This window comes from Sarcophilus harrisii, chromosome 1 (assembly GCF_902635505.1).
Source record: "Sarcophilus harrisii chromosome 1, mSarHar1.11, whole genome shotgun sequence".
Classification (NCBI taxonomy): Eukaryota; Metazoa; Chordata; class Mammalia; order Dasyuromorphia; family Dasyuridae; genus Sarcophilus; species Sarcophilus harrisii.
Window position 1 is genome coordinate 340,628,059 of NC_045426.1, and position 25,020 is coordinate 340,653,078.

Below are 25,020 nucleotides of genomic sequence, written 5' to 3' on the forward strand. Positions count from 1 at the left end.
TTCCTTCCTCTTCCTTCCTTCCTTCCTTCCTTCCTTCCTCTCTCCTCCCTCCCTCCCTTCCTTTCTTCCTTCTCTTCCTCCCTCCCTTCCTTCCTTCTTCCCTTCCTCTCTCCTTCCTCCCTCCTCCCTCTCTCCCTTCCTCCTTCCTCCCTTCTTCCCTTTCCTCCTTCCTCCCTTCCTCCCCTCCCTCCCTCCCTCTCTCCCTTCCTCCCTTCCTCCCTTCTTCCCTTTCCTCCCTTCCTCCTTTTCTCCCTCCCTCCCTTCCTCCCTTCCTCCCTTCCTCCCTTCCTCCCTTCCTCCTTCCTCCTCCCTCCCTTCCCTCCCTTCCTCCCTTCCTCCCTCCCTCCTTCCTCCCTCCCTCCCTCCTTTCCTCCCTTCCTCCCTCCCTCCCTCCTTTCCTCCATTCCTCCCTCCCTCCTTCCCTCCTTCCCTCCCTTCTTCCCTTTCTTCCTTCCCTTCCTCCTTCTTCCTTTCTTCCTTCCCTTCCTCCCTTCCTTTCCTTCCTTCCTTCCTCTCTCCTTCCTCCTTCCTCCCTCCCTCCCTCCCTCCCTCCCTCCCTTCCTTCCTTCCTTCCTCCCTCCCTTCCTCCCTTCCTTCCTTCCCTCCCTCCTTCCTTCCTTCCTTCCTCCTTTCCTTCTTTCCTTCCTTCCTTCTTTCCTTCCTTCCTTCCTTTCCTCCCTCCCTTCCTCCCTCCTTCACTCTTCCTTCCCCTCTCTCTCCTTCCTTCCTTCTCCTTTCTCCTCTTCCTTCCCTCCCTCCTCTTTCTTTCTTTGAAGCAATTGGGGTTAAGTGACTTACCCAGGGTCACACACCCAGGAAGTGTTAAATGTCTGAGATCACATTTGAACTCAGATCCTCCTGACTTCATGGCTGGTGCTCTATCCACTGCACCACTTAGCTGTCCCCATGACATCTTTTTATGGTCTCTGACCTTTCTAGTTTCCCTCCCCTAGAAAAGCTCTGACTTGGCAATGTCCTTCTGAAAATGACCAGAATGTCCAAAATATTCCATAGACTCACAGGATTTGAAGCTAGAAAGGACCTTAGCGATCATCTTGTACCACTCCCTCATTTTGGGAATTGCTAAACTGAGGCCTGTGGAGGTTAAATAAGTTACTCTAAGTCATATAGGTAGTGCATAGTGGAGCCAGTGTTGGATTCCAGTGTTTTATAAGTGTGGACTATCTAGAGAGCAGAGGGCAATGGAGCTGTTACTTCCAATTACAGCAAACTGAGTCTTCTGATTCTTAAACTTCTGCCTAGGTTGTTTCCATTACTAAATAAAAACAACCTTGCATTTCTGCTTCTGTCTTTGAATTTCACAGGGGTATGTTGGTAAATGTTTAACAACAAGCTCTCTGAAAAAAAAATGTAAGCACAACATACTTTTAAGTTTAATCTGCCTTGTTTACATTTTCCCTATCATTTTCTGAAGACAATCAACAAAATAATAAATCAAACCTTGCTCTTTAGTCTTTGTTAATATGAAGTATAAATACTCACACTGAAAATTTAACAATTGGGTTTTATGAACTAGTTGAAGCTGCTTCCAGTATACTCTTGCCTATATTGCTTGCCAAGAAGAGTATTTGGTAAAAGCTTTATGTATCAGTGCCACTGACAAAGGTAAAAGGCCTTCATTTAATGAATAATTAGCTTTGAGAATGAAAGCATGAACAGAAGCATAATTGATGAATTTGCTCATTTTTCTTTGATGCTGAGGACCTGAGTCATTAACATCAACCCATTTGTATCTTTGAACAGAAGCCACTATCTGTTCCTTGGTGCAGAGGTGAGTGTCTGGATTTATTCGGGGAGTTCCATTTAGAAAATACGGTCTTTCACTCTTAAGCTATATGCACTGCATTTGCTACTGCAGTCTTCTTATTGGGCTAAATCAGGGGAAAGAAGGGCAATGTTGTATGTGGCTATGGGGTGACAGACCTGACTGAAACCTTCCCTTCATTCTGCAGCATCAGTAAAGAGGAAGTCAGGATAGTCTTCAGTGGGAACCATTACCCCTGCCAGCTGACGTTTGCCCAGTATGCCTGCATCCCGGTGAGGATCCAATTTTGCCTGTATGACTGAAATCCTATAGTGATCCCAAAAGCCTCATTATGAACACTACATTTCACTATCTCTTCTCCTTCTTCCTTCTAGCTTTTCCCTAGAACTTCATGTGGTTTTTTTGGCCATAGCCTGGGCTATACTAATAATTCATTATGTGACCTTTTTCTTTCTGCTAAATGAAGGGATCATTGATTCCCCTTCATTTTATATGTAGGGAAACTGAGGTCCAAAGAAGGAAATGGCTTGTCCAATTTTTTAAGCCCTGAGTTCATCCCCCAGTTTCTGAGATTGGAAAAAGCCCTATGTACATTAAGTTAACAGTGTAGGTGTGTGATCCTTGTGTGTGAAGGTGATCCTTGAAGTCCCACACCATCTCGCCCCCAATCCCACAGCAATGAACAAAGGGAAATAGATATTTCTGTGTCCCTAAAAGTGGAAACGGGATGCATTGAATAATCTATACCCTCTTGTAGATGATAAAGGAGGGCATAGCGGGAGGGGAAGATCAGAGGTCATTTTGGGGTTGAAATCAGACTTTAATCTGGGGCTAGAATCAGAGGTTAGTCTGGGGCCAGGTTTAGGGTTCATTTTTGAGGTTCCAAGCTGGAGTACAATTAGGGTGTGAAGCTAAGGATCTCTTTCCCTCAGAGGTCATGGCTCCAGGTCTGGAACGAAGATTTTCTGACCCTCCTATATCCTTGCCTTATGGCCAGTGGCCCACCCAGTGCCCTGGACCCTGCATACTCCATCCTGCTCTTCTCCAAAATTGACCTTTCTGTTCTTGAGGCTGCGCTAAAGAAATTTTCCCAGCAGGTAGGTGGCACAGTGGGCTTCAGCCCTTGATGGGCAACAAAGGTCAGCTTTGGTGATGGGAAACCTATTGTTATAGTTAGGCTATGTGTCCTCTGCAAAAATACCTGACTCCCTCATCTACTTAAGCCTGAAAGTAGAGAAGCAAAGGAAGATTTTTGAAGGCATGGAAGCCCTTCTTCTGCAGGAGGATAGGCTAACATTTCCTTAAGTCCAAAAGCATCTAGGAAAACCTAACTGGAGTAGGGCTGGAATTTTAAAATCCCAAAGAGAGAAGTGAGTAATCATGTGCTTTTTAAAGATATGTGATTCTAGGCTAACAATAATTGCAAGGGATTGCCATTCCATTTTTGCCTCTAATCTCATGTTATCTGCATGATAGGAAACAGCTTTATCTAAATCCCTTCCCATCAAGGGGTGTGGTGTAAACCTTACAATCTCTTAAGAATATTGACCTTGTCCTACAGCCTCTAGGAATGGTCACAAGCCCTTGGGTCCCATATGTGTATCCCATATGTAATCCTTGGATTCTCAGATATGGTCATATTGCTCAGTAACTGTTGGTTGATAGATTGATTAATCCTTCTTGTGTAATCAGGATACCATCCTGGGAATCAGGAGTCCATCATACAAGAGTCAGCTCTGTCCCTACTTAACTTTATGATTTTGGAAAAAGTTACTTCTCTCTGGACTTCTCTTTCCTCATCTTTGAAATAGAAATCATAATCAATGTCCTGCCAAGATTTCAGGGTTGTTTTGATGCTTAAACAGAATAAGGGATTTGAGAACACTTTATAAACTATCCAGATTGGATTTGACATAGTCATTGTTAATTTTTTTTTCTCTCTTGTAGTCATCCTTTCAAACAGTTCTCTCAGACCAGTGGGCAGCAGTATTATTCAATGGCCTCTGGATGAGACTGGGACCAGCTTTCCAGGCCAGGGAAACCCAGGCCACACGGTCCCAGTTGCTGTCCTGGCTCCAGCCTTTCCTCCTGAACCCTGAAGCCTTTGACTGTCTGACTGCCCAAAACACATCCTGCCAGACTTTCCACAACCTGTGAGTGACCACCTGCGGAAGGAGATTTTTGCCTTAGTCAATAAGCTTTCTTCTTGAGAATTCTGCTCCTACCTTAGACAGAAGTAGAACTGATAAAGAGTAGTTATAGGGAGATAAATGAATATAAGGAAAACCCACCTAGCAATAATTGCTATCCAACTGTGGGATTAGCGGCATTGAAGTGCAGAGAATTAGATGAGCTTCCAGTCACTGGGTATGTTCAAGCAGAGGACAGGTGACCCCCTTTCAAAGATGCAAAGGAAGGGATTTCTATACTTTGTAAGAGTTTGAACCAAATTGCCCCTAAGGTCCCTCTCAGCTCTTAGAATCCACTAGTGAGTTTGACTTGCTCTTCTCCCTAGCATCTCAACCCTGAATGACATCTACTCAAGCTTGGAAGTGGAGAAGCAGAGGAAGATTTTTGAAGGCATGGAGTCCTTCCTTCTTCAGGAGGGTAGGCTAACATTTCCTTAAATCTAAAAGCACCTGGGAAAACCTACCTGGGACAGGGCTGGAATTTTATAATTCCAAAGAGAGAAGTCAGTAATCAAGTACTTTTTAAGGTGTGTGCCTCTAGGAAGTCTTTTACACTTTATAGGTCTCATTTTTCCTCTCCTACAAAATAGTTTGAACTACATGACCTCTAAATTCCCTTTGAATCCTGAAGTTCTAGATATATTCCAGGCACTATCCTTTATTAATATGGCATAATGAGAGAATGTGAAACTAGAAGTCAGGGGACTCGGAGTAGCTAGATGGCTTGATGGGTATAAGACTACTCCTGGAACTAGGAAAATCAGGAAGATCTGAGTTCAATTCCAGATACTGGGCAAGTCACTTAACTTTGTTTGCCTTAATCCACTGGAGAAGGAATAATACCTTGAATATTGGATGGATGGAATGGAACTCCCTGAATTGAGACCTACTCCCCCATAGTTGCCAAGAAAACTGCATGGTCATTATGGTCCATGGGGTTACAAAGTCAGACATTACTGAACATGCTGGGCCATCTCCAGTTGTCCTGATCTATATCTGGCCACTGGATTCAGATGGCTCTGGAAGGGAAAGTGAGGCAGGTGACCTTGCACAGGCCTCCCTCATTTTCAATCCAATTCACTTGGATTATTCCTGATGTCATGGTCCTCTTTGAGAACATAATTAGCAAACCAAGTTCTTATGTTCAAATATAATTCCTTTCCTTTTCTTGTCCTTAAGGAATTCTGGGTCCTTTGTGGACATTTGCAAACAATATATTTGCATTTCTGATGTATTTGGATTTCATGGACATTTGATTTTACAAATATTTGAGTAAGACAGTGCCATTGACTAAAGTAAGAGAGCTTACTTAAATGAGGGGTTAACTTTGAGCCTAGAGGAGTAAACAGAAGCATAATAAATGACCTTACAAATTGTTTTCCTTTTCTTTGGCCATAGCTGGCAATCAATTTGTCCTTAACCATAATATATTAAGTAAAATGTACCATCTTCTATACAATATTAGCACTTTATAAAATCCAAAGTATTTCCCTTATCGGAATTCATTTTACAAATGAGGAGACTGAAATTTCTTGCCCAAATTCATGTAATTATTAAGCGTCAAAGCTGGGTCTAGACTCCAGGTCTCCCAGCTTCAAGTTCAGGTTTCTTTTTTCCAGTCCCATTGACTTCATCCCTGGGTATGAAAGAGACACCACTGGTACTTCCATGATATATTGAGCACTGTGGTGGTAGCTTATCCTGAAGCTTCCTTCACTCAGGGCTCTTTTTTGACCAAAGGCAATGTCTGAGAGCAGAGTTGGGGTATAATGGGATGGGAAGGAAGGGAGGAGGACGGACACTTGATACCTAGGCCTTCTCTGCCTCCTTGTGTTGTCAGACTCTGGGTCCCACTGCCAGGATGAGGCTGTACCAGGCTTAAATTCATCATCCTGGTTGGCCAATTATCTGGGCTTCTTCCTGGAACGTGCCACTGTAGAGGAACTCAAGAGATTGGTAGATGAACCCAAGGTAGGTGGAGGAAGTTCTGGCACTAAGGTGTCCCCAGGTGAGTCTGAAGATCATAAAATGAGTCTATGAGCTCCTTTCCCATCTACCTCCTACGAAGGCCATTCCTCCTACTCTGAATTCCAGGGCTTAGGACAATGTCTGACATATGGTAAACACTTAATAAATGCTTGTTGGCTGACTATCCATTGAGACCTGCCTTTTCTTCAAAAGCCAATGAGCACCAGCTCCTGATAACTAGGGGCTCTCCAAAGGCTCTCTCCAGAGAGAGGGAAAGGGAGAAGAGAAAGGGACAGAGGGAGTGAGGGAGAACGTGCAATCTGTTTTCAGACACAATCAGTTCCTTTTCTGGGCATGGAAAGGATTTTTCATCATAAGTCCTTGAGAGTAATCATGGATCATTGTACTGCTGAGAATAGCAAAGTCATTTATAGCTGGTCATTCCAGTACATTGCTATTACTTTGTATATAGTACATTTCACTTTGTTTTAATTCATGGAGGACTTTCTAGGCTGTTTTTTTTTTTGTTTTGTTTTGTTTTGTTTTTTCTGAGAGCATCCTGTTCATCATTTCCCACGGAACAATAATACTCTATTACAAAAACACACTATACTTTATTAAGCCATTCCCCAATTGATGGGCATCCCTTTAATTTCCAATTTTTTGCCCTGGGAAGAGCTGCTATCTTTCTTTATCCATAAGTTACTCTTCTCACAGCTTCTTCTTTCTCAGCTCCAGATATTGGCAAGAGACCCTGCTGCCCTCCGCCTGGTCAGCCAGCTCCACTTGATGCCAGATCTAGCCAGGTTTTACACAGCTCTACTCACCTCCCCACCTAGCCTCAACCTCTTTAGGTGAGATGGTTTTCCCTTGCTTCTCTATTAGCCCCTTCATCCCTGGTCACTCTGGCGTGGGATAAATTGAAGAAAGGACCATGATATGTGATATGGAGAAGTTCTGAGTCTCTCTCCTTGATTCCCAAGGAGAAGGCCTGTATGGCCTTCGAAAAATCCATAGGTTCTTCCCTTAAGGTATTTTAGAAAATTAAAAGAATAAATAGGCTTCTCCCCAATCCCTGGGTCACTGAAGATATATATCCTTTCTGGGCCAAGGAACAATGGTATCTTCTCGATTTTCCTTTAAAACACCATCTTCTGCATAAAGCTTTTTCTGACCCTTCCCAGTAGCCTTCTTTCCAAACTCCTTATAGTTAGCTACTTTGCATATATTTGAGTTTATTTATATTTATGTTGAGTATATTTTTACATGTTCTTTTCATTTCTCCCATTAGCACTAACTTATTGAGAAGAGGATTGTTTCATTCTTTGTATTTGCATCCCCAGGGCACTGACAAAGTGCCACAAGGTGACCCTTAAAAATACATTTGCCTGATTAGTTGATTCTCTCATTAGCATCCCAGACAACCTCATCTGTTACCTCAGTCCAGAGGCCTTGAGAAACACAAAGGTTGAAGATGCCCTGGTCCTGGCCCAGAGACTCAATAAGATTTGCTTTGACCCCCGTCTGCAGCTTGATGGAAATACGTCAGTTCCTGAACCACCATTTTGGGAAGCTAAACAGGTAATGAGGACTGTGTTTTCCTTGGGTGACCAGCTGGGGAGGATGGATTTTCCCTCTCTCCCTAGACTTGACCACTACCAAATTAGGTAACGTAGGTAAAAGGTCTGACAAACTTTAAAGCTCTAGATCAGTGGTTCTTAAAGTCTGGTCCAGAGCATCTTGGGAATTTCTGAAATCCTTTCAGAGAGTCTACAAATTCATAATTAGTTTTTATTTTTAATGTGATCAATATCTATAACTATAAACCACATAAACAAAAACTTTTTGGACAGATCCTCAATCATTTTTAATAGGATAAAGATAAAGATATTGAGAACAAAAGTTTGAGGACCGCTGCTCTAGATAAATGTCAATTATTGTTGGCTATGGTCGTGCTGATGGTATTATCATCTTCAGGCCTGTATTCAGAAAGGAGCCCAGTGGTTTTGGATTATTCCACTATTTTCTTAATTAATTGAGACAGCTCTGCATACATGACTTATTTATTTGGTGATTTTCAGATATTTACCTGCCCCAGGTGTGTCTGTTGGGGATATCAAGATTCAAGGCCTCAGTCCTGTGCCTTAGTTAAGACTTGACTCTCTTACAGATGGCATCTGGGCTGCTGAGTAGCTTTGGGAACTTTTCAGAGGTCATCCTGCGCAGACTGGGTCAAACAGCTGTGGGGCTGTCAGTGTCACAGATTGAGGGGAAAATCAGTGGCCAGGACCTGGTGGCTGCCCTGCCCACCCTGGCCCAGGTGAAGGGCTGGAGCATCGGGCAGGCCCGGGCCCTCATTCAAAAGCTCTTGGACTCTGGCTATGAGGTAACTGAACCTAAGGTACAAAGGAAGAAAAAAGGGTGGGTAGCACGAGGCCTGTGAGGTTATTTATGTCTGTCTCCCCCCATGTAGGTCTCAAGTGCCCAGAATCTAGCAGCTCTGGGAAGCCTGGTGGTGGGTCTCAGTAGCACTTTGCTCCAGAGCCTGCCCCCAGACATAGTCCTGGAAGCTGTGAAAGAGCCAGAATTTGCTCAGCATCTTACCCACATCCCAGCCATGCTGAAAACTGCATTTGTGGAACAGGTGAGGCTCAGGTCTGACTGGTGTAATAGCTGTTATTTCTACTTGCCTGCAACAAAGAATATGGGACACAGAATATAGGTTTTAGAATAGTAGGCTATAGAATATAGCTCTGTAGACTACGGAGCTGGGAGGGGATCTAGGCCATTTGGAAAATGAAGACCAGGAGGCATTAATGACTTTGTCCAAGCTATTGAGGCAGAGCCTGAAACAGAGCCCAGGTGTCCAGAAAGCTCCAGCATCCCACACTCTGTCTGGCTTCTTTCCTTCCTGTGCTCCCTCACTAGCTGGCCCTGGCTGTCCCGAGCCCCACTGTCCTGGTGCAGGCCGTGCCGGACACACTCACCAGTGGAATACCCAATGCAATGCTGGCCTTCGGCTCTGGTGACCACCCCAGATTGGATGACCTCAACAGCCAAAAATGGACGCGATTACAGGTGACTCATCTGAACCTCATCTACCTTGATCTCCCCCTGGACTTCTTGGTTTTTTAAAACTGGCTCATGGGAAATTATCTGAGGTCCTGGAGCCTTCTCTGCTGCATTTCCTCTCTGGTGATCTGGATTCTCCAGAAGAATTTTTAGGAGGTTATGAGATATATTCTGAAGACACTGGTGGAATTATCTCAGTTTTTTTAAAGGGAAGCAACTGTTTAATAAGCATTTTTCAGCATCTCTTTATTCCCTATCTCCTGTGTCTCAATGAAATACCTTCCAAAACCCACGAATGCTACCCTATCCCCAGAAGCACCAAATAGTGACATCCTAAGGATTTGTCTGGCCAGTTTTTCTGAGATTGCCCCGCATTGTGAATTGAATCCCACTTTTGGAGAGGGGGACACATTTGTCAAGAAGATAGAGTTCCAGGTGGGGGGACGGGGGAGAGGATGGAACATTTTGCTACAAGATACTTTTTCTATTTCCCCAGGCAGCCATGTTTTTTGATGAAGTGATAAAGAACGTATCTGACTTTGATAGGTGAGTTCCCCATCCTCCCTAGGTCCTGGCCATGGCCATGGGAGACCCTGGTAAGTGCTTATGAATTATTTGTTCTGCTTAAAAATGGAAGTTATTAGTATCAGATGGATGAGGGAAATGTTATTATGGTGAACACTGCTATCATCAGGTCTCACTATTTTGGTAGATGCATCTATCTTACAAACTCATTCCCACCTTGGCTCCTACCAACTTTTCTCCTAATCCAAACCCTTGCAATTCCTTCTTCTCCTTTTTTTTTATCCATATCATCAATCACAAGTTTAGACCACAAAAAATTCAGAGTTCTTCATTGGGCAACCAAAGATGGAAAACACACACACAACACACATGACAAAGAAATTTGTTTTTCAGACTGAGTGTATATTTGTTGCAAGGAAATTTGTTTTTCAGACTGAGTATATATTTGTTACAAGGAATTTATTTTTATGTTTTTTTTCCCCAAAAGGTTGGGGGATAGGAGAGAGAGAAAACAGATTTCTGTTACATAAAAAAATAAAAATTTAATTTAAAAAGTCATCACTAATTGATAATTATTGATTGTTGAGACATTATGAAAGATGCCCAATAGGAGTGTTTTGCTCCTTGTGATGTAGCTCGTGCTTGTCCTGGACCAGGTCTAGTTCAGACTAACCCAACCTCTTCTTCCTTTCCAGCCTCTCCCCCTATATTTTACACGGTTTCACATGTGCATCAGCCTCTAGCTTGAATGTGGAGCAAGTTCGACAGCTAGCCATGATCATGAAAAGGAAGAATGTCACCTTGAAGGCAGAGCAGGTCAGTGGGCTTTGTCCATATGTCCATATGTCTTTGTCCATATGTCATACTGGCCAGGCTATATGCTTTCAAAGCAATATTTTTCAGTGCTCCCTGAACCAGAATAAATTGTAATTGGGAAATATTTAATAAAAAAAAATGTAAAAAAAACAAAACAATAGAACACAAATTATGCTAATATATCTTTTTTTCTGAGGCAATTGGGGTTAAGTGACTTGTCCCCGGATCACACAGCTAAGAAGTGTTAAGTGGCTGAGTCCGGATTTGAACTCAGGTCCTCCTGACTTTAGGGCTGGTGCTCTATCCACTGTGCCACCTAGCTGCCCCCTGTACTATTGTTTTTTATCTGATATTAGTTAATGTTAATATGTAGTGTTTTTATTTTTATAATAATAGCTTTTTATTTTTAAAACACATGCAAAAATAGTTTTCAACATTCACCCTTGCAAAATCTTGTGTTTCAAATTTTTCTCCCTCCCTTCCCTCATTCCCCTCCCCCAGACAGCAAATAATTCAATATATGCTAAATATGTGCAATTCTTCTAAACATAGTACATAGTTTTCTAAGGCAATATGCAGCTTCAAGACCCTCATACATTGTTTACTGGCCTCCCTTTTCTATCTGAGCTTGATATTACTACCCAAGGCTACTTTCTAGGAGTCTAAATTGCTATTATTATTATTATTTTTTAAATATTTATTTATTTTTATAATTTTTGATTGACAGAGCCCATGCCTGGGTAGTTTTTTTACATTATCCCTTGCACTCACTTCTGTTCCAATTGTTCCCCTCCCTCCTTCCACTCCCCTCCCTCAGATGGCAAACAGTCTTATACAAGTTAAATATGTCACAGTGTATCCTAGATACAGTGTGCAGAATTGAACAGTTCTCTTGTGCTATTATTATTATTATTAATAAAATTAATATATAAACTGATGACATGAGAACTGAACCTGCAGTGCCTTAGCCTCATAGAGTAAAGCTCTGTTGAGAGGATTTCAGACCTGAGAAAGAGATATTAAGGCAACCTCAGATGATTCACAGAGCCTCAAGTAGAAACTTCACTCTCTCTGCAGCTGAGCTGTTTGGCCAAGAAAGTCACTGAAGATGGAATTCCTGAGGACCTGGATAAGTACCCCAGGGACATAGTGCTATTTCTAAGGTAATGACCCCTCCTTTACTGCTTTCACCCTAACTCAGGATTTATGGGATCAGAATAATAATAATAAGTACAATAATAGCCACTAATACTTATGTAACACTTTAAGATTTAAAAAACTTTTTACATTTGGGATATGCCCAAAGTCTTAGGGCCATTTTAATGAGTAGGGACACTTTATATATTAGCTTCTTTGCCATGATGGTAACCAGACTCTAGTTGTGTGACTGAGCAAGTCACTTAATCCTGGGTCACTTTCATAATCCTAGCACCATGTTGATATGTTCAGCTGAATGGCCAAGTGGATAAAGACAGAAAGACCTTACTTACTATGTCTATGTAACATTGGGCAAGTCACTTAACTCTGTTTGTCTCAGTGTTTTCATCTGTAAAATGAGATGGAGAAGAAAATGATAAAACTACTCTGCTAACTCTGCCAAGAAAGCCCCAAATGGGGTAACCAAGATTTGGACATGACCGATTAACATCAAAACTTGACTCTAAGATCAGTGTTCTAATCACTAGACAACCTAGGTGTCTATAGTATGATCCTATGATCTAATCTACCTTGCAAGGGTGAAGGAATTTTCACCATTACCTTTTAGGTCCATCCTACCTATCCTCCCTGCCACCATGATGGGGGCCACAAGTGGCCCCTAGCCTCCATAATGGACTCATAGAAGGGCAAAATTGAGAATAACCTTGGAATCTATTTAGTCCATTTTATGTAGAGTGAAACTGAGGCTCAAAGTCACTTGTTCCGTCACACCACAATTTAATGGTAGTCAACATTTGAACTCCAGACTTCCTGGTTTCCAGTCTAGCATATTCAGCAAGCACTTATTAAATGCTTATTGTATGTAAGATATGGCACTAGGTGATGAGAAAATGAAAAAAACAGATACTGCCTCCAAGGTATTTAAATTTCAGGCTGTTTCTATCATAGCTTACCCCCTGAGATAATGAGGACACAGCATTAGAGATGGGTGTCATGTCCTAGGAATCCAAAGTACCCCAGGCCATATTCAGTTTCCTTCCCTAGGAAGTGTGATAGTTTGATAACATGATTTCCAAAACCCTTTCCAGCTCTAAGATCTTATGAATCTGCCACATTATTATGGTTCCCCTCATACTGAGTGGGTCCTACCTTGCCTCCCCATCCCTCACCCAATTATCTATCCAAAGTTCCACAGATAATGAGGTATTGTTATGGAGGATTCCTGCCAACACTGAGGAAAGGGGCATTTTCTCTGGCTTGGAAGGTTATTCTCAATATGTCATGGGAGATTAGCTTAGATGTACTGGGAGGTTCCTTCCTGCTTTGAGCATCTATGATTCTGTGAAATTCTCCAGGAGTTGTTGTGAGAATATCTTATTGATTCCTTTCAGCCTTTCTGCCTATACAAAGACTGGAGACTGTAAACATTTCTTCATTCGGGTGGGAGAGTCCAACTTGGATATTCTCCAGAAGGATTCGCCCCTGAGATCAAAACTGCTTTCGGAGGCTCTGACTTGTCTGGTAAGGGGCTTAGAGTTTGGGCTGGGGAAAAGTGGGAGAGCTTGGAAGGGATATAAGGAAGGCCAGGGAAGATTGGGCCAAGACTCCAGTTACTTTTTGGTCAGGGCCAGCTCTGACCCTGGTACAGAACTGGCCCTGAACCTTGTATTGCCATTTGGCAAACTATATCCCTGACGATGCTTTAGACTTTGCATTTGACAGGGTGCTGAGGAGACTGGCCTTGACAATGGTCTATAAATGGAAAAGACTACCCAGTCTGAAGTCCCCACCAACACCTGTTGGGATGGTGGTGGGGAAAGAATACTGGGTTTGGAATTTCTGTTCTATTAATTGCTTACAGCATGATGCTAAGCAAGTTGCCTTAGTTCTTCTTCTGTAAGGATAATATAATACTTATTTTACCTACTTCTAAGAAATGTTATAGAAATGTGAGCTATACTTCTCTCTTTTATTCTTCAGAAAGGAGGGAAGGAAAGATTCAGATTCAAAAGTAATTTTTTAAAAGGGGGCTGAGGGAGGGAACCCGGAAATTAAAAGTGCTGATTTTTAGTTATGTGTCCTGCATAGAAATAATATTATGTTACCTTATAACCAAAGGCAAGGGACTAAACATTCTTCAGACATAATTTCTTGATCTGCCAAATAAGGATGTCGGATTAGAAGGTTTTTAAAGTCCCTGATAGCTAAAATAGATGCTAGCCATTATAGTAGTACAGCACATTTATGGGGCCTTGTGAGTTTTGCAAAGTGACATAAACATTAGCTCAATTGATCTTTGCAACAGCCCAGAGTAAGTGCTATGGTTATTCCCATTTTACAGACGAGGAAACTGAGGCTCAAAAAGGTTAAATGATTAATTTGCTTAATTTTCTGAGATCCTTGTTCTTTTCCCTAAATCACATTACCTCTCCAACAGTTGCTGGTACAGTCACAAAGACTCAGAAGTTTTAGATTGGGTGTATCCCAATCTAAACAGAGTTGGATACCTATAGATATATATGTTAAGAAATATTTCTTATATTTTCAATGTGAGAAAACTGTTTTCTGGATGGCTTACAAATAATTACTTGGAACTGAGCTACATTGAAGGTAATATAAAAAAGCCCTAAAACATAAGCTGGATATTAATAAATGGGTTAATTTTTAAGACTCTTGGGGCCATGTCTGGGTTCTGTTCCAGAAAGATGAGCGCTTGCCCAGGGACAGGAAAAAATAGCCAGGAAACTGTCCCCAGCTGTCAAGAACTTGGGTGGGAAAGTGATGATATAAAATAGCGGGACCCTGGATTTGCTTTGGCAGGGATTCTAGATTTCAGGGATTGGGCCAGGCTGAGAAGGCTGGGTTGCTATTATAGGGCATTTCGGGCACACACATCAGCAAGGAAGACATTCGTATCCTGGGCCAGTTGGCCTGTGACCTGGATGGACGCTATATAAACAACTCTGCAGAAGTGCTATTGCCTCGGTTGGAGCAGTGTGGGGGCCCCTTCAGTCTTGATCAGAAGGAGGCCGCCAACCTGGCCCTACACTCTGGTGCTTCTCCCTACGGGTAAGGACCCTCCTTCAGAGCCTGTGGAAGTGTGAATGAGAGGGTCTCTGTGTGAACTTGTAGTGCACAGGCAGGAATATGCACCTGAGAACATGTATAAGTGAACATGTATGTGGGCATATATGAGATCTTCTGTCTTCCTGAGGGCATTTTTGTCTGCTTCTAGCCCAAGGGGGAGGTAGCTGGGCCTGAGCTAGGCTAAGTCAGGGCCTCCCTCAGCCACAATTGGGTCAAACTTTTCCATTTGATATTCTTTTAACTTCTGCCTGTTCATCTGTGCAGCCCCCCCTCCAGATGGTCAATATCTACCCTGAATGCTCTGCGGGGGCTGCTGCCGGTTTTTGACAGGCGCATCATCCAGAACATCCCTCAGGTGAGCTCCTTAGCAGGAGAAGAAAGGAGAAAAATAATCTTGATCACAAATAAGTGTTGGAGGTGATGGAGGAAGGGTGGATGGGTGGGGGAACCAGGATCTGGACATATAAGAGATTATATGAAATTTCTGAGGAGTGGAGCAGAAGCCTCAGAATATATGGACACATTAAATGGCATGAAAGTTGATGCCTGAAATTCCACCTTTAGAGCTTTGTTCCTTTGGTTAAAAGTCCTGAGGTCTATGAGAATAACCATCTGTCATTTTTCAGTCTTTGACTTCTCAATATGAAATAAAATCTAAGAGCAGTTCCTAATGGAGATGAGTGGGAAAGGGTCCAGAAAAAGCCCCTTGGAGGGAAAAAAAAAAAAACTTTGTTGAGTTTCTCACCTTCCTGCCTCTCCCCACCATTTACACTGTTGCTGCCTTCCCAACCCTCCCATCCTTTTTCTCTTTTTCTGCAGTTGGGGCTAAGTGACTTGCACAGGGTCAAACAGCTAGTGAATGTTAAGTGTCTGAGATTTGAATTCAGGTCCTCTTTGTGAAGATCGCGTATTTTAAAATCAGCAGGCGTCCGGAGTTCAGGTTAGGGGAAAATCGGCAGTCTTTATTCTCAGTGAAGAAGGATCGGAGGTGGAAGAGAATCGGCGATAGCAATGTGTGCAGCTGAGTCAAGAAGCTAGCTAGATCACCAGCCACACGAACAGCCACCAGGAGAATGGACCCAGGCCCAATCTCTCCCAGCTTCTCTTCCTGTTCCTCTCTCTGCCTCCACCCACCAAAATCGTCATTTCCTGTACAACACATCAGGACTTGCACAGAGAGTGGGCAGGGACCATTCTTTATCCAATCATGTATATTAATAGAGTATAGCCCAATTACTATTTAGCCTCATGTACTTGGGACCTAAGTGCATCAACTCAAACTTCAGCCCATTACACTCTTGACTCCAGGATCAGTCCTCTATCCACTGCACCATCTAGCTGTCCCTATCCCCATACTCCAAAAAACCCAAAACAAAAAACTTTACCTCTAAACAGAGGACTTGAATGGTACAGTCTTCACCTAACCAAGAGTTTTTGCATTTTGTGATGATCTTAGGGTCAGGGTAATGTTTATTCCAAAGGGACAAGGCTCTAACATAGGAAATTCAGGTGATGGGGGAATTTGAGGAATGGGAGATTTTGGTATCTCTCACATCAGCTCTGTTAGATCAGTGGGGAGGGCATTCTCTGGGTTTGGTGACTTACACAGAATTCCAGTGAGTCAGAGCAGACCTACATCACACCAGAGCTATGTATCAGCTTTGCTACCACTCAGACATGGCCCCTATCTCTCAGAATGTTGTAACCTCCTGGCTGAACCATGCCCTCTTGGATCCCTCCTGGCCCCGGCAGAATCTGAGAGCCTTCATCCAAAACCTTCCATCTTCTCGATATAGGCGGGCTGCTGGTGAGTGTCTATGGGTTCCTGAGGGGTCAGCCCTCAGTGACCACATCTTAATACAATGGATTCAACTATCAGGAACTTCCCAACATGGGATCCTGGTCTGCCAACCTGGGGATGGAGCAAAGGCAAAACCTGTCAGTCATTGGCAGAGACAGGGAGGGGGAACATTTGTGGAAATGGTCAAGGCCAGAAAAAAGGTGAGTGGGGACCAGGGGGAATAAGACTATCAGGTATAAGGGGGAAAGTTTTCATGACTAGGAGTTAAGGAGGAGAGAAAATTGGAGGAGAAAGTAATGGGAGAGAGAATTGGGGGAAGGATAAAATAGGAGAGATTGAAGGAGAAAAGAAGAAGAGAGGAGTGGGAGAAAGGAGGAAGAAGGGAATAGAAGTGGATGAGAGATAAGGGGAGGAAAGGAAAGGAGAGAATAATGGAAAAGAGAGAGAAAGGGGAAAAAAGATAGAGGAAGAAGGAATGGGAAAGCCTCTCCCCTTTCCAGATCTCTGCCAATAATCACCATACTTGACCTTTGCTCCAGAGAGCAGGGGAGAGTAAGAACAAAGGGGGGGAAAAGGGAAGAGAACTAAGCAGATGAGAAAAGAAGGAATGTTGGGATGGAGAAGGTAATGGAAAGGTCAGGATGTAGCAGGAAGAAGTTTCAGTATCTAACTAGTGCTGAAGGAGGGGAAGAGAATGAGAACAGTATCCACAGGCTCAGACTAACGCCACCCAATGTGGTGCCCACAGCTCAGTGCCCAGAAGAGATCACAGAGATAAATGAAGAACTAGTGATTTTCTCAGAGAGGGAGCTGCAGGACTGTCTAAATGCATCTTTGCTGGCAGCCAACCTGGACAAAATAAAGAATCTCCCCTTCACCTATGAACAGGAAAGGGTCTTCAAGAGCAAACTGGATGAGGTAACTGGGCTTCAGCCTCCTCCACCCTTGTCCCAAAGTCCCTCCTTCTTCATACACTCATCAGATCTGTAGTGGAAAGAGCTCCAGGTTTGGCATTTAAATAGAGTGTGGGAGAATGGGAGAGGTTGAATTCTGCCTGTGATCACTACTTAATTTCTCATCTGTAAAGTGGGGCAAATAACAACTGCTCTATTTAGCTCCCAAAGCCCTGGTGAGGACTGAATGAGGTACTGGATATTAAACAACCTCTCAAACACTATCACTGTCAGCTATTGTTATCCTCTCTGGAAAGGTCCCACAAGGCAAGAACCCCCTCTTGTTTGCTATTTGCCTCCAGCTAGAGTCTTTACATGCTGCTATAGAATAGCTATCCACTTTACCCCCTCGTTGGAGAAAACCTGCTCAATACATTGTGGAACAGTGGAAGAAACCTGGACTGGTAATCGGTCCTGCTTCTGCTCTTTGTTATCTATGTGACCCTGGATAAATCCTTTTACATTTCTTCCTTTATAAAATGGAGTTGGACTAAAGGCTTTCTGAACTCTCTTCCAGCTCTGACATCCTGCCACTCCATTTTGACTAGATTATCAGATGGCAGTGCTTCTCAAGGAGAACTCTGGAAATTGTGATGCCAGGGTTTTTGCTTGTAGATTAGCCACCCAAGAGTGATCTAGTTAGTGGATCATCTATAACAGGGGCTTGAATCCCCCAGTTATCCCTCATCAGCCACCCTGCTGTGCCCAGGGAATACAATTCATTTCATATTTTTATTATCTTCCATTAGAGTATAATCTTGGGGAAGATTATCCATCTTAAAATCAAGTGGGATTTTCCACACTCTGCTGGCACAATAAATTGAGAGTTGATTCGAATTCATTTAAGCAAAAGAAATATTCAAAGCTCTCTTACACTATTCTTCCCTTTCCAGCTCTATCCAAATGGATACCCTGAGTTTGTGATCAATAACCTCGGCAGCCTTTTTAAGCTGGTTACCCCTGAAGATATCAGGAAGTGGAACATAACCTCGGTGGAGTCTCTGGATACCTTGCTCAAAGCCAGCTCTGAAAATGATGATTTGGTGATTTCTTGGCTCTCTAATCCTTAATATATTTCAAGACTTGGGTGGAAGTTCTGGGGGCCTTAGTTAGTAAGTATAACTCTTTCCACAGGCTAGTTGCCCAGGATGGAGAGATATTCCCTTTAATTACGAGTCAGCAGAATGAAGTAATAAAGGCCTCAGTCCATACATTGTTCCTTTTTCCCAAAAGAAAAAAAATTAAGAAAAACATTTCTTTTATGCATGTGGCTGGAGCTGTAAATTAGATTATGAAGGGCTTCATGACAGCCCTGGGTAGGAGGAAGGTCCCAAGGTTATTAAGTAAATAAGTATTAAGTAAGAATATAAAGCTGCTCTAATCAATTGATTGGTGAGGATTGTCCTGAGGTCTCCCCTCTCTGTATTAGATAACCCTGTAGGGTGTCTCGGTTGGTATCTCTAAGACAGGGGTCCTCAAACTACGGTCCGTGGGCCAGATGCGGCAGCTGAGGATATTTATCCCCCTCACCCAGGGTTATGAAATTTCTTTATTTAAAGGGCCACAAAACAAAGTTTTGTTTTTACTATAGTCTGGCCCTCCAACAGTCTGAGAGACAGTGAACTGGCCCCCTATTTAAAAACTTTGAGGACCCCTGCCAGCTCCCAGACCTACAGTCCCTAATCAACAGCATCTGACCTTCTGAAAGCTGGATACAAAGTCAGACTAGATGGCCTCAAATTCCCTTGCATCCCCTAGGATCCTAGGCTTTTGATTTCATGAATCCTGTAAGTCTGAGCTTCTGTTATTATAGGCTATGATAGTGATTAATCGCTATATCCAGGGGGGGAGCCCCCTCAATGCCACCGCCTTGAACGTGATCGGTTCCAAATATTTCTGCCGTCTGACCGAAGAGCAGCTCAATTCCATACAGCCTTCTGCCCTCAGGTGAGCACGGGGCTAGGAGCCAGTAGCCCTCCCCACGCCTTCTGGCTAGGAGCCCAGAGCATGTTTTAAAGAACATAGATTCATTGTCTCTTTTTGTGTCCCTGGCACTTAGTACAGTGTCTGACACATTGTTGCTGTTAGTGATCTCAGCTACATCTTCCTGATCTCATTCAGGGTTTCCTTGGCAGAAATACTGGGATTGTTAGTCATTTCCTTCATTTTACTGATGAGGAAACTGAGGCAAATAGGGTTAAGTGACTTGCCCAGGATCACACAGCTGATAAGAGTCGAAAGCTGGATTTGATCTTCCACTAGGGGAAGATAAAACCATTTTAGTCAAACCTAGTTACAGGGCAGCTAGATGGCATAGTAAAGTACCAGGTCTGGAGTCAGGAAAACTCATCTTTTTGAGTTCAAATGTGACTTTAGACACTCATTAGTTATGTGATTCTGGGCAAGTCACTTTACCCTGTGTCTCAGTTTCTTCCTCTGTAAAATGAGTTGGAGAAGGAAATGATAAACTAATTACTCCCAGTATCTTTACCCCAAAAATCCCCAAATGGGGTCACAAAGAGTCAGACATGACTGAAATAATTGTATATCAACAACATATTTCAAAGCCTAATCAAGGTGACTTTGGGGTAATCTGCCAGTCGGTGGATCACAAAAACATTGTCATTATGGGTTTGGGACATTAATTCAAATAATCAAAAGCTTATAAAGAAATGATCCTTTCTGTGGTACTAGTGAAGAGGGAATTCAACTTAATTCAATCAGCACTTATTGAGTGCCTACTATGTGGAAGGCACTGGACTAGCTATTGAGAAATCTAAGGGTATAAACAAAGTATTTTTTATTATCAAAAAAAGCTTACCTTTTCCTGAGTGGGGTAGAGTTGAAGTAAACTGTGCTTATTACCTGATGTAGAGGTTGGGCCCCAGTGCTCACACTGGGGAGTGAGAAGGTCCTGCAATTACTAATGAGGTATTTTCATGGTCACTCTAAGTTCTGATTCCAGAATTTGGAAGGAGCAAGAGCAAAGGGTCTGACCAGATGAAATCATCAACAGACATTTGTTAAGCATCTGCTCTGTGCCAGGCACTGAACTAAGCACCAGAGATAAAAAGAAATGGGGGGAGGGGGGAGGAAACAAAAACAAAAAATGAAGCAGTCTCTGGTCTCAAGGAGCAGAATCTCATAGTCGAGTGTGGGAGACAACATATAAGCAAACAACAAAGATATACAGGATAAATTAGAAATAACTTAGGGAGGAGGAACTAACATTAAGGGGAATTAGGAAAGACTCCTTGCAGAAGGTGAAGTTTTAGCTAAGGCTTTAGCCGAGAAACCAGGAGGTAAAGAGAAGGAAGGAAAACACACCAGGAATAGGGAGGGGATAGATAGCCAGTGAGAAAAGACATTGAGTTAGGGTTCAGTGTTTTATTTGAGGAACATTAAGGAGACCAATTATTGCAACACAGAGTACATGCAGGGGAGTAAGATGTACGAAAACTGGAGAGGAAGGAAGACAGGTTATGACGGCTTTAAAAGGCAAATCTGGAAGAAATAGTGCTATTGGATTTTTTTTTAGAGTTTTTAAAAAATTCTCAGTAATATTTTATTTTTCCAAATACATGTAAAGATAGTTTTCAACATTCACTTTTGTAAGTTGTGTTCCAAATTTTTCTCCTTCTCTCACTTATCTCCTCCCTCCCTAAGACATTAAGCAGTCTGATATAGATTAAACATGGCAATTCTTTTAAATATATCTCTGTATTTGTCATGTTGTGCAAGATCAGACTAAAAAAGAAAAATCATAAGAAAGGAAAATGAAGTAAGCAAACAAAAGAGGTCAAAATACTATGCTTTGATCTGCATTCAATCTCTGTAATTTTTTCTGGATGTAGATAATATTTTTCATCCTAAATCTATTGTAATTGCCTTGAATCACCACACTATTGAGGAAAGCCAAGTCTATCATTCCAAAATCTTGTTGTTACTGTAAACGATGTTCTTTTGGATTTGTTCACTTTACTCAGCACCAGATCTTGTAAGTTTTTCCAAGTGTTAATGGATTTTATCTAATAGGGGAGTAGTAAAGATTACTTTAACAGCTGAGTGAAGGATGGGTTAAGATGGGTAGAGATTTAAGGCAGGAAGTCAATTAAAAGGTGATTGCAATAGTCTAGATGTGAGGTGACAGTGACCTACATCAGAGTGGTAGCAATGTCTGAGGAGAGAAGGGGCCACATATGAGAGATGTTGCAAAGGTAGATTAGATAGACCTTGACAAAACATCAGATATAGGGGAGTGATGAGTTGAGAATGACACCTAGGCTAAGTCTAGATGAGTGGGACAATTATTGTTATTGTTGTTGTTGTTGGTCTTGCTCTTACAGTAAGAGAAAATTAGGTAGAAAGGTGGGTTTTGTGAAAAAGATAATGAGTCTTATTTTGGACATTTTGAATTTAAGATGTCTACAAGACATTTAGTTTGAGTTGTCCAATAAGCAGTTGGAGATGTGAGATTAAAAGTTAGGAGAGGGATTAGGACTGGATAAATAGATCTGAGAATCATTTGCATTGAGATGATCCTTGTTCCATGGGTCCTGATGAGTTTACCAAGGAGAGAAGAGGGAACAAGATAGACTTACGTTAGTGAGTGTGACCTAAAAGAAAATCCAGCAAAGGACATTGAGAAGAGACACATAGATAGAATGAAAACTAAGAGAGTATCAGAAAAACCCGGAAAGAAGAAAATGTGGAGGAAAAAGAGGTTGTGATCAACACAGTCAAAGGCTGCAGAGATATTAAGTAGAATGAGGATTAAAAAAAGACTACTGAATTTGACAACCAATAAATCACTGGTAACTTTGGAGACAGCAATTTAAGCTGAATGATGAGTTCAGAAATCAAATCCCAGCGTTTAAAAAAAAAAACAGTCAGAGAAACATCATTGTAGATGGTCTTCACAAGTTGGTTTAGCCACAAAAAAGAGAAGAGATATAGGACAATAGCTAGTAGTACATTATAACTCTCTATCATTCTATAACTCTCTACAACTTGCTTTAGGAATTTAGACTCTCTTAATTTTCTCAAAATTGATTCATAACCTTTTGGAATACTTCTGTGTTAGCTCTGGGTATGAAGGGATAACTACATGGTGCTTGTAGAGATCTGGTAGGGAGAACATGGAAGAGAATAAAAAATATGTGTGTATGTATACCCACAGGGGTCATGTATATGTGTATGTGTATATACATATACATGCAAATGTGTATTTGTATATGTGTATGTGCATTTATATGTATATGTGTATATATCTCTATCTATCTATCTATATCTTAAGATTGTCCTTTTTTGCCTGATTATGTGGAAGCATGATCCTTGGTACTGGGTTGAGGTAGGAGGAGAAAATAATTGTTAATCTTTTAATCCTTCTCTTTCCCTCTCTCTCTCTCCTGTTCCCAGAATGGCCAACCAATTGAATCCATCTGCCTGTTCCCAGTCACAGAAGAATATCCTCTATCCAAAGGCCAAGATTGCCTTCCAAGACACACAAGTATTCTCAAAATACTATAAGCTAATCCAACCTTATCTAGGTAAGGCAGGATGAGGTGCGTGGTAGGGTTGCACTGGGGAGAGAGGAGGAAGGGAGTAAGATGAGTAAGAATGGGCAAGAATTTATTGGAAATGGGATGGGATGGAGAAGAAACACATGGTCCATCAAAAAAGACACTAGACTTACAGTCAAAGGACTGTGGTTCAAATTCTAACTCTATCACAAATTATTTCTGTGTTTTTGGCTAGGTCACAGAGTTTTCTGAGCTCCTCTGAGTCTTCTCAGGTTGGACTAAATGGCCTCTCCAATTCTAAATTCATGGTCTTACGATCACTATCTTTAATATTGAAGGTGTACTATGGGAAATAGGAATTTAATTTATTCTGCTTGGTGTCAGAGGATAAAACAAAGACCAGTGGAGAAAGGTCATAGGAAGGCAAATATTGGCTTGATAATGAAGAACTTTTCAACAATTAAAGTGAAAGGCAGTATGGTGCCATGGAAAGGACACTGTATGAAGTCAAAAGATCTGGGTTTGGATCCCATCTCTGACACCAGCTCTGTATGTAATCTTGGATAACTTCTCTCACTTTGAAAACTTAATACCTGTATATAGATAACCTCTTTCAAGGTTTGAATCAGATGACCTATAAGGCCCCTTTCAGATCACTATATGTGACCTTTTTATCCCATGAAAGGTAAAATGGGTTGCCTGAAGAGGTGGTGAATTCCCCATCATGGCAAGACTTCAAACAAAGATTGGTTGATCTCTTTTCAGACTTGTTATAAGGTGGGAGCTAGACTAGATGATCCTTGAAGTCACTTCCAACTCTAGGATTCTATTTCAGAGGATTAGAGAAAGGGAATAAAGAGACAGGAGGAAGTGGATTGGATTTGGCTATGGTTTTCCCATGGGATATCACCTCCACTTGATTCTCCTTTCAAATCCATGCAGGTCCTAGCTGAGCCAGGAGTGAAACTCAGTATTTCTGAGCCCCATGACTTCTAAGAGCTACCTTTAATTCTTAACTTCCCCATCACGCCACCATCCCCACAACATCAGAGTGACTCAAGGGTCTGAAAAGTCATGAAACACCAAATATGAAAGGGACCTTGGAAATCTAGTCTAATCCCCTCATTTTAAAAAAAGATGAAACTGAGGTTCAGAAAAAAAGACTTGCAGAGCACCCCAAAGTCCCCTTAGTTGGGCTTTGAAATATGTTGTTATACAATTGTTTCAGTCATATCTCTATCTCTGTCTCTCCTTCCCTCCCTCCCTACTTTCTTTCCCTTCTTTTCTCCCTCCCTCCCCCCCCAGGTGGAGCCTCCACAGAGGATCTTAAAGATCTCAGCCAAAAGAATGTTAACATGGACATAGAAACATTTAAGAAACTACAAGAAAAGGCCATCTTGGTACAGTAGAACCTTCAACTTATTTGGGGATGGTGAAAGGGAAGGGAAGGCAATCAAAGGGAAGCGCCAGCACAGGGGACCACCTTGAGGATGAGGATGGTGTGGCAATGGTCCAGGTTAGGTTCAGGGCTTAGTTGAGGGCAGCTTAAATCTTCAGTTTTGATCTTAATTTAAATTCCAGGCCCTCCAGACCTGGGTGAGGGGAGGATTTATGCATATATAGACCTCTTTTTACCTCAACTATCCTGGGGGGAGGTGTCCTTAGAAATCCCAAGATTGGGCTCTGGGACCCTCAATAAGACACTGGATTTATCCTTCAGCCACTGACCCCGGAAGAGGTACGTGGACTCCTGGGACAAAATCTAATGGGGCTGAAGGCTGAGAAGAAAAACTCTCCAGTCCGGGAATGGATCATCAAGCAGCGTCAGGAGAGCCTGAATTCCTTGGGCATTGGGCTTACTGGGGGGATCCCTAATGGTTACATCATCATCAACCTTGGGAACAAAAATTAGACAGCAGTCTTCCTGATTGGGAGTGTGGGAAGCCTGCACGGGGCTGTAGCCCTCTCTCATTCCAGGAAGTTGTAAAAATAAAAGTAATAACTTATATTCTGAGCCTTGTCATCTCCATGAGGTTTGGCTCCCCAACCAAAAACTCTATAAATGTGAGCTTTTAAGCAGGACAGATGATTTTAATAGAACTGGAAGAGAAAGAGATCTTTAAAGTCATCTGTTACACCTCAT

The 25,020-nt window shown here is 42.2% G+C and overlaps 1 protein-coding gene and 1 long non-coding RNA gene across 2 annotated transcripts; one reads left to right on the top strand and one right to left on the bottom strand.

The window, feature by feature from the left end:
• The first annotated feature begins 1,733 nt into the window (after positions 1-1,733).
• Positions 1,734-24,909, top strand: MSLN (mesothelin). The gene is made up of 24 exons (XM_031945736.1): positions 1,734-1,792; positions 1,974-2,058; positions 2,719-2,883; positions 3,734-3,939; positions 4,302-4,393; positions 5,816-5,946; positions 6,676-6,797; positions 7,356-7,524; positions 8,114-8,329; positions 8,417-8,587; positions 8,872-9,021; positions 9,512-9,561; positions 10,236-10,356; positions 11,434-11,519; positions 12,906-13,035; positions 14,390-14,583; positions 14,866-14,956; positions 16,297-16,408; positions 17,151-17,320; positions 18,249-18,398; positions 19,169-19,302; positions 22,774-22,904; positions 24,183-24,277; positions 24,598-24,909. The coding sequence occupies exons 3-24, from the start codon at positions 2,776-2,778 to the stop codon at positions 24,787-24,789; spliced, it is 3,021 nt and encodes a 1,006-aa protein (XP_031801596.1). The 5' UTR covers positions 1,734-1,792; positions 1,974-2,058; positions 2,719-2,775; the 3' UTR covers positions 24,790-24,909.
• On the bottom strand, positions 7,862-20,356 carry LOC116420483. Its single transcript, XR_004230823.1, has 3 exons — positions 20,177-20,356; positions 8,548-8,633; positions 7,862-8,339 (listed from the first exon to the last, which is right to left on the bottom strand). It is a non-coding gene; the product is annotated as an uncharacterized LOC116420483 (long non-coding RNA).
• Positions 24,910-25,020: the final 111 nt, after the last annotated feature.

Coding starts and splice junctions, on each gene's coding strand:
- MSLN (XM_031945736.1), top strand. CDS start 2,776: ATGGCCAGTGGCCCACCCAGTGCCCTGGACCCTGCATACTCCATCCTG. Junction 8,588..8,871: donor AAACTGCATTTGTGGAACAG/GTGAGGCTCAGG, acceptor CTCCCTCACTAG/CTGGCCCTGGCTGTCCCGAG. Junction 22,905..24,182: donor GCTAATCCAACCTTATCTAG/GTAAGGCAGGAT, acceptor CTCCCCCCCCAG/GTGGAGCCTCCACAGAGGAT.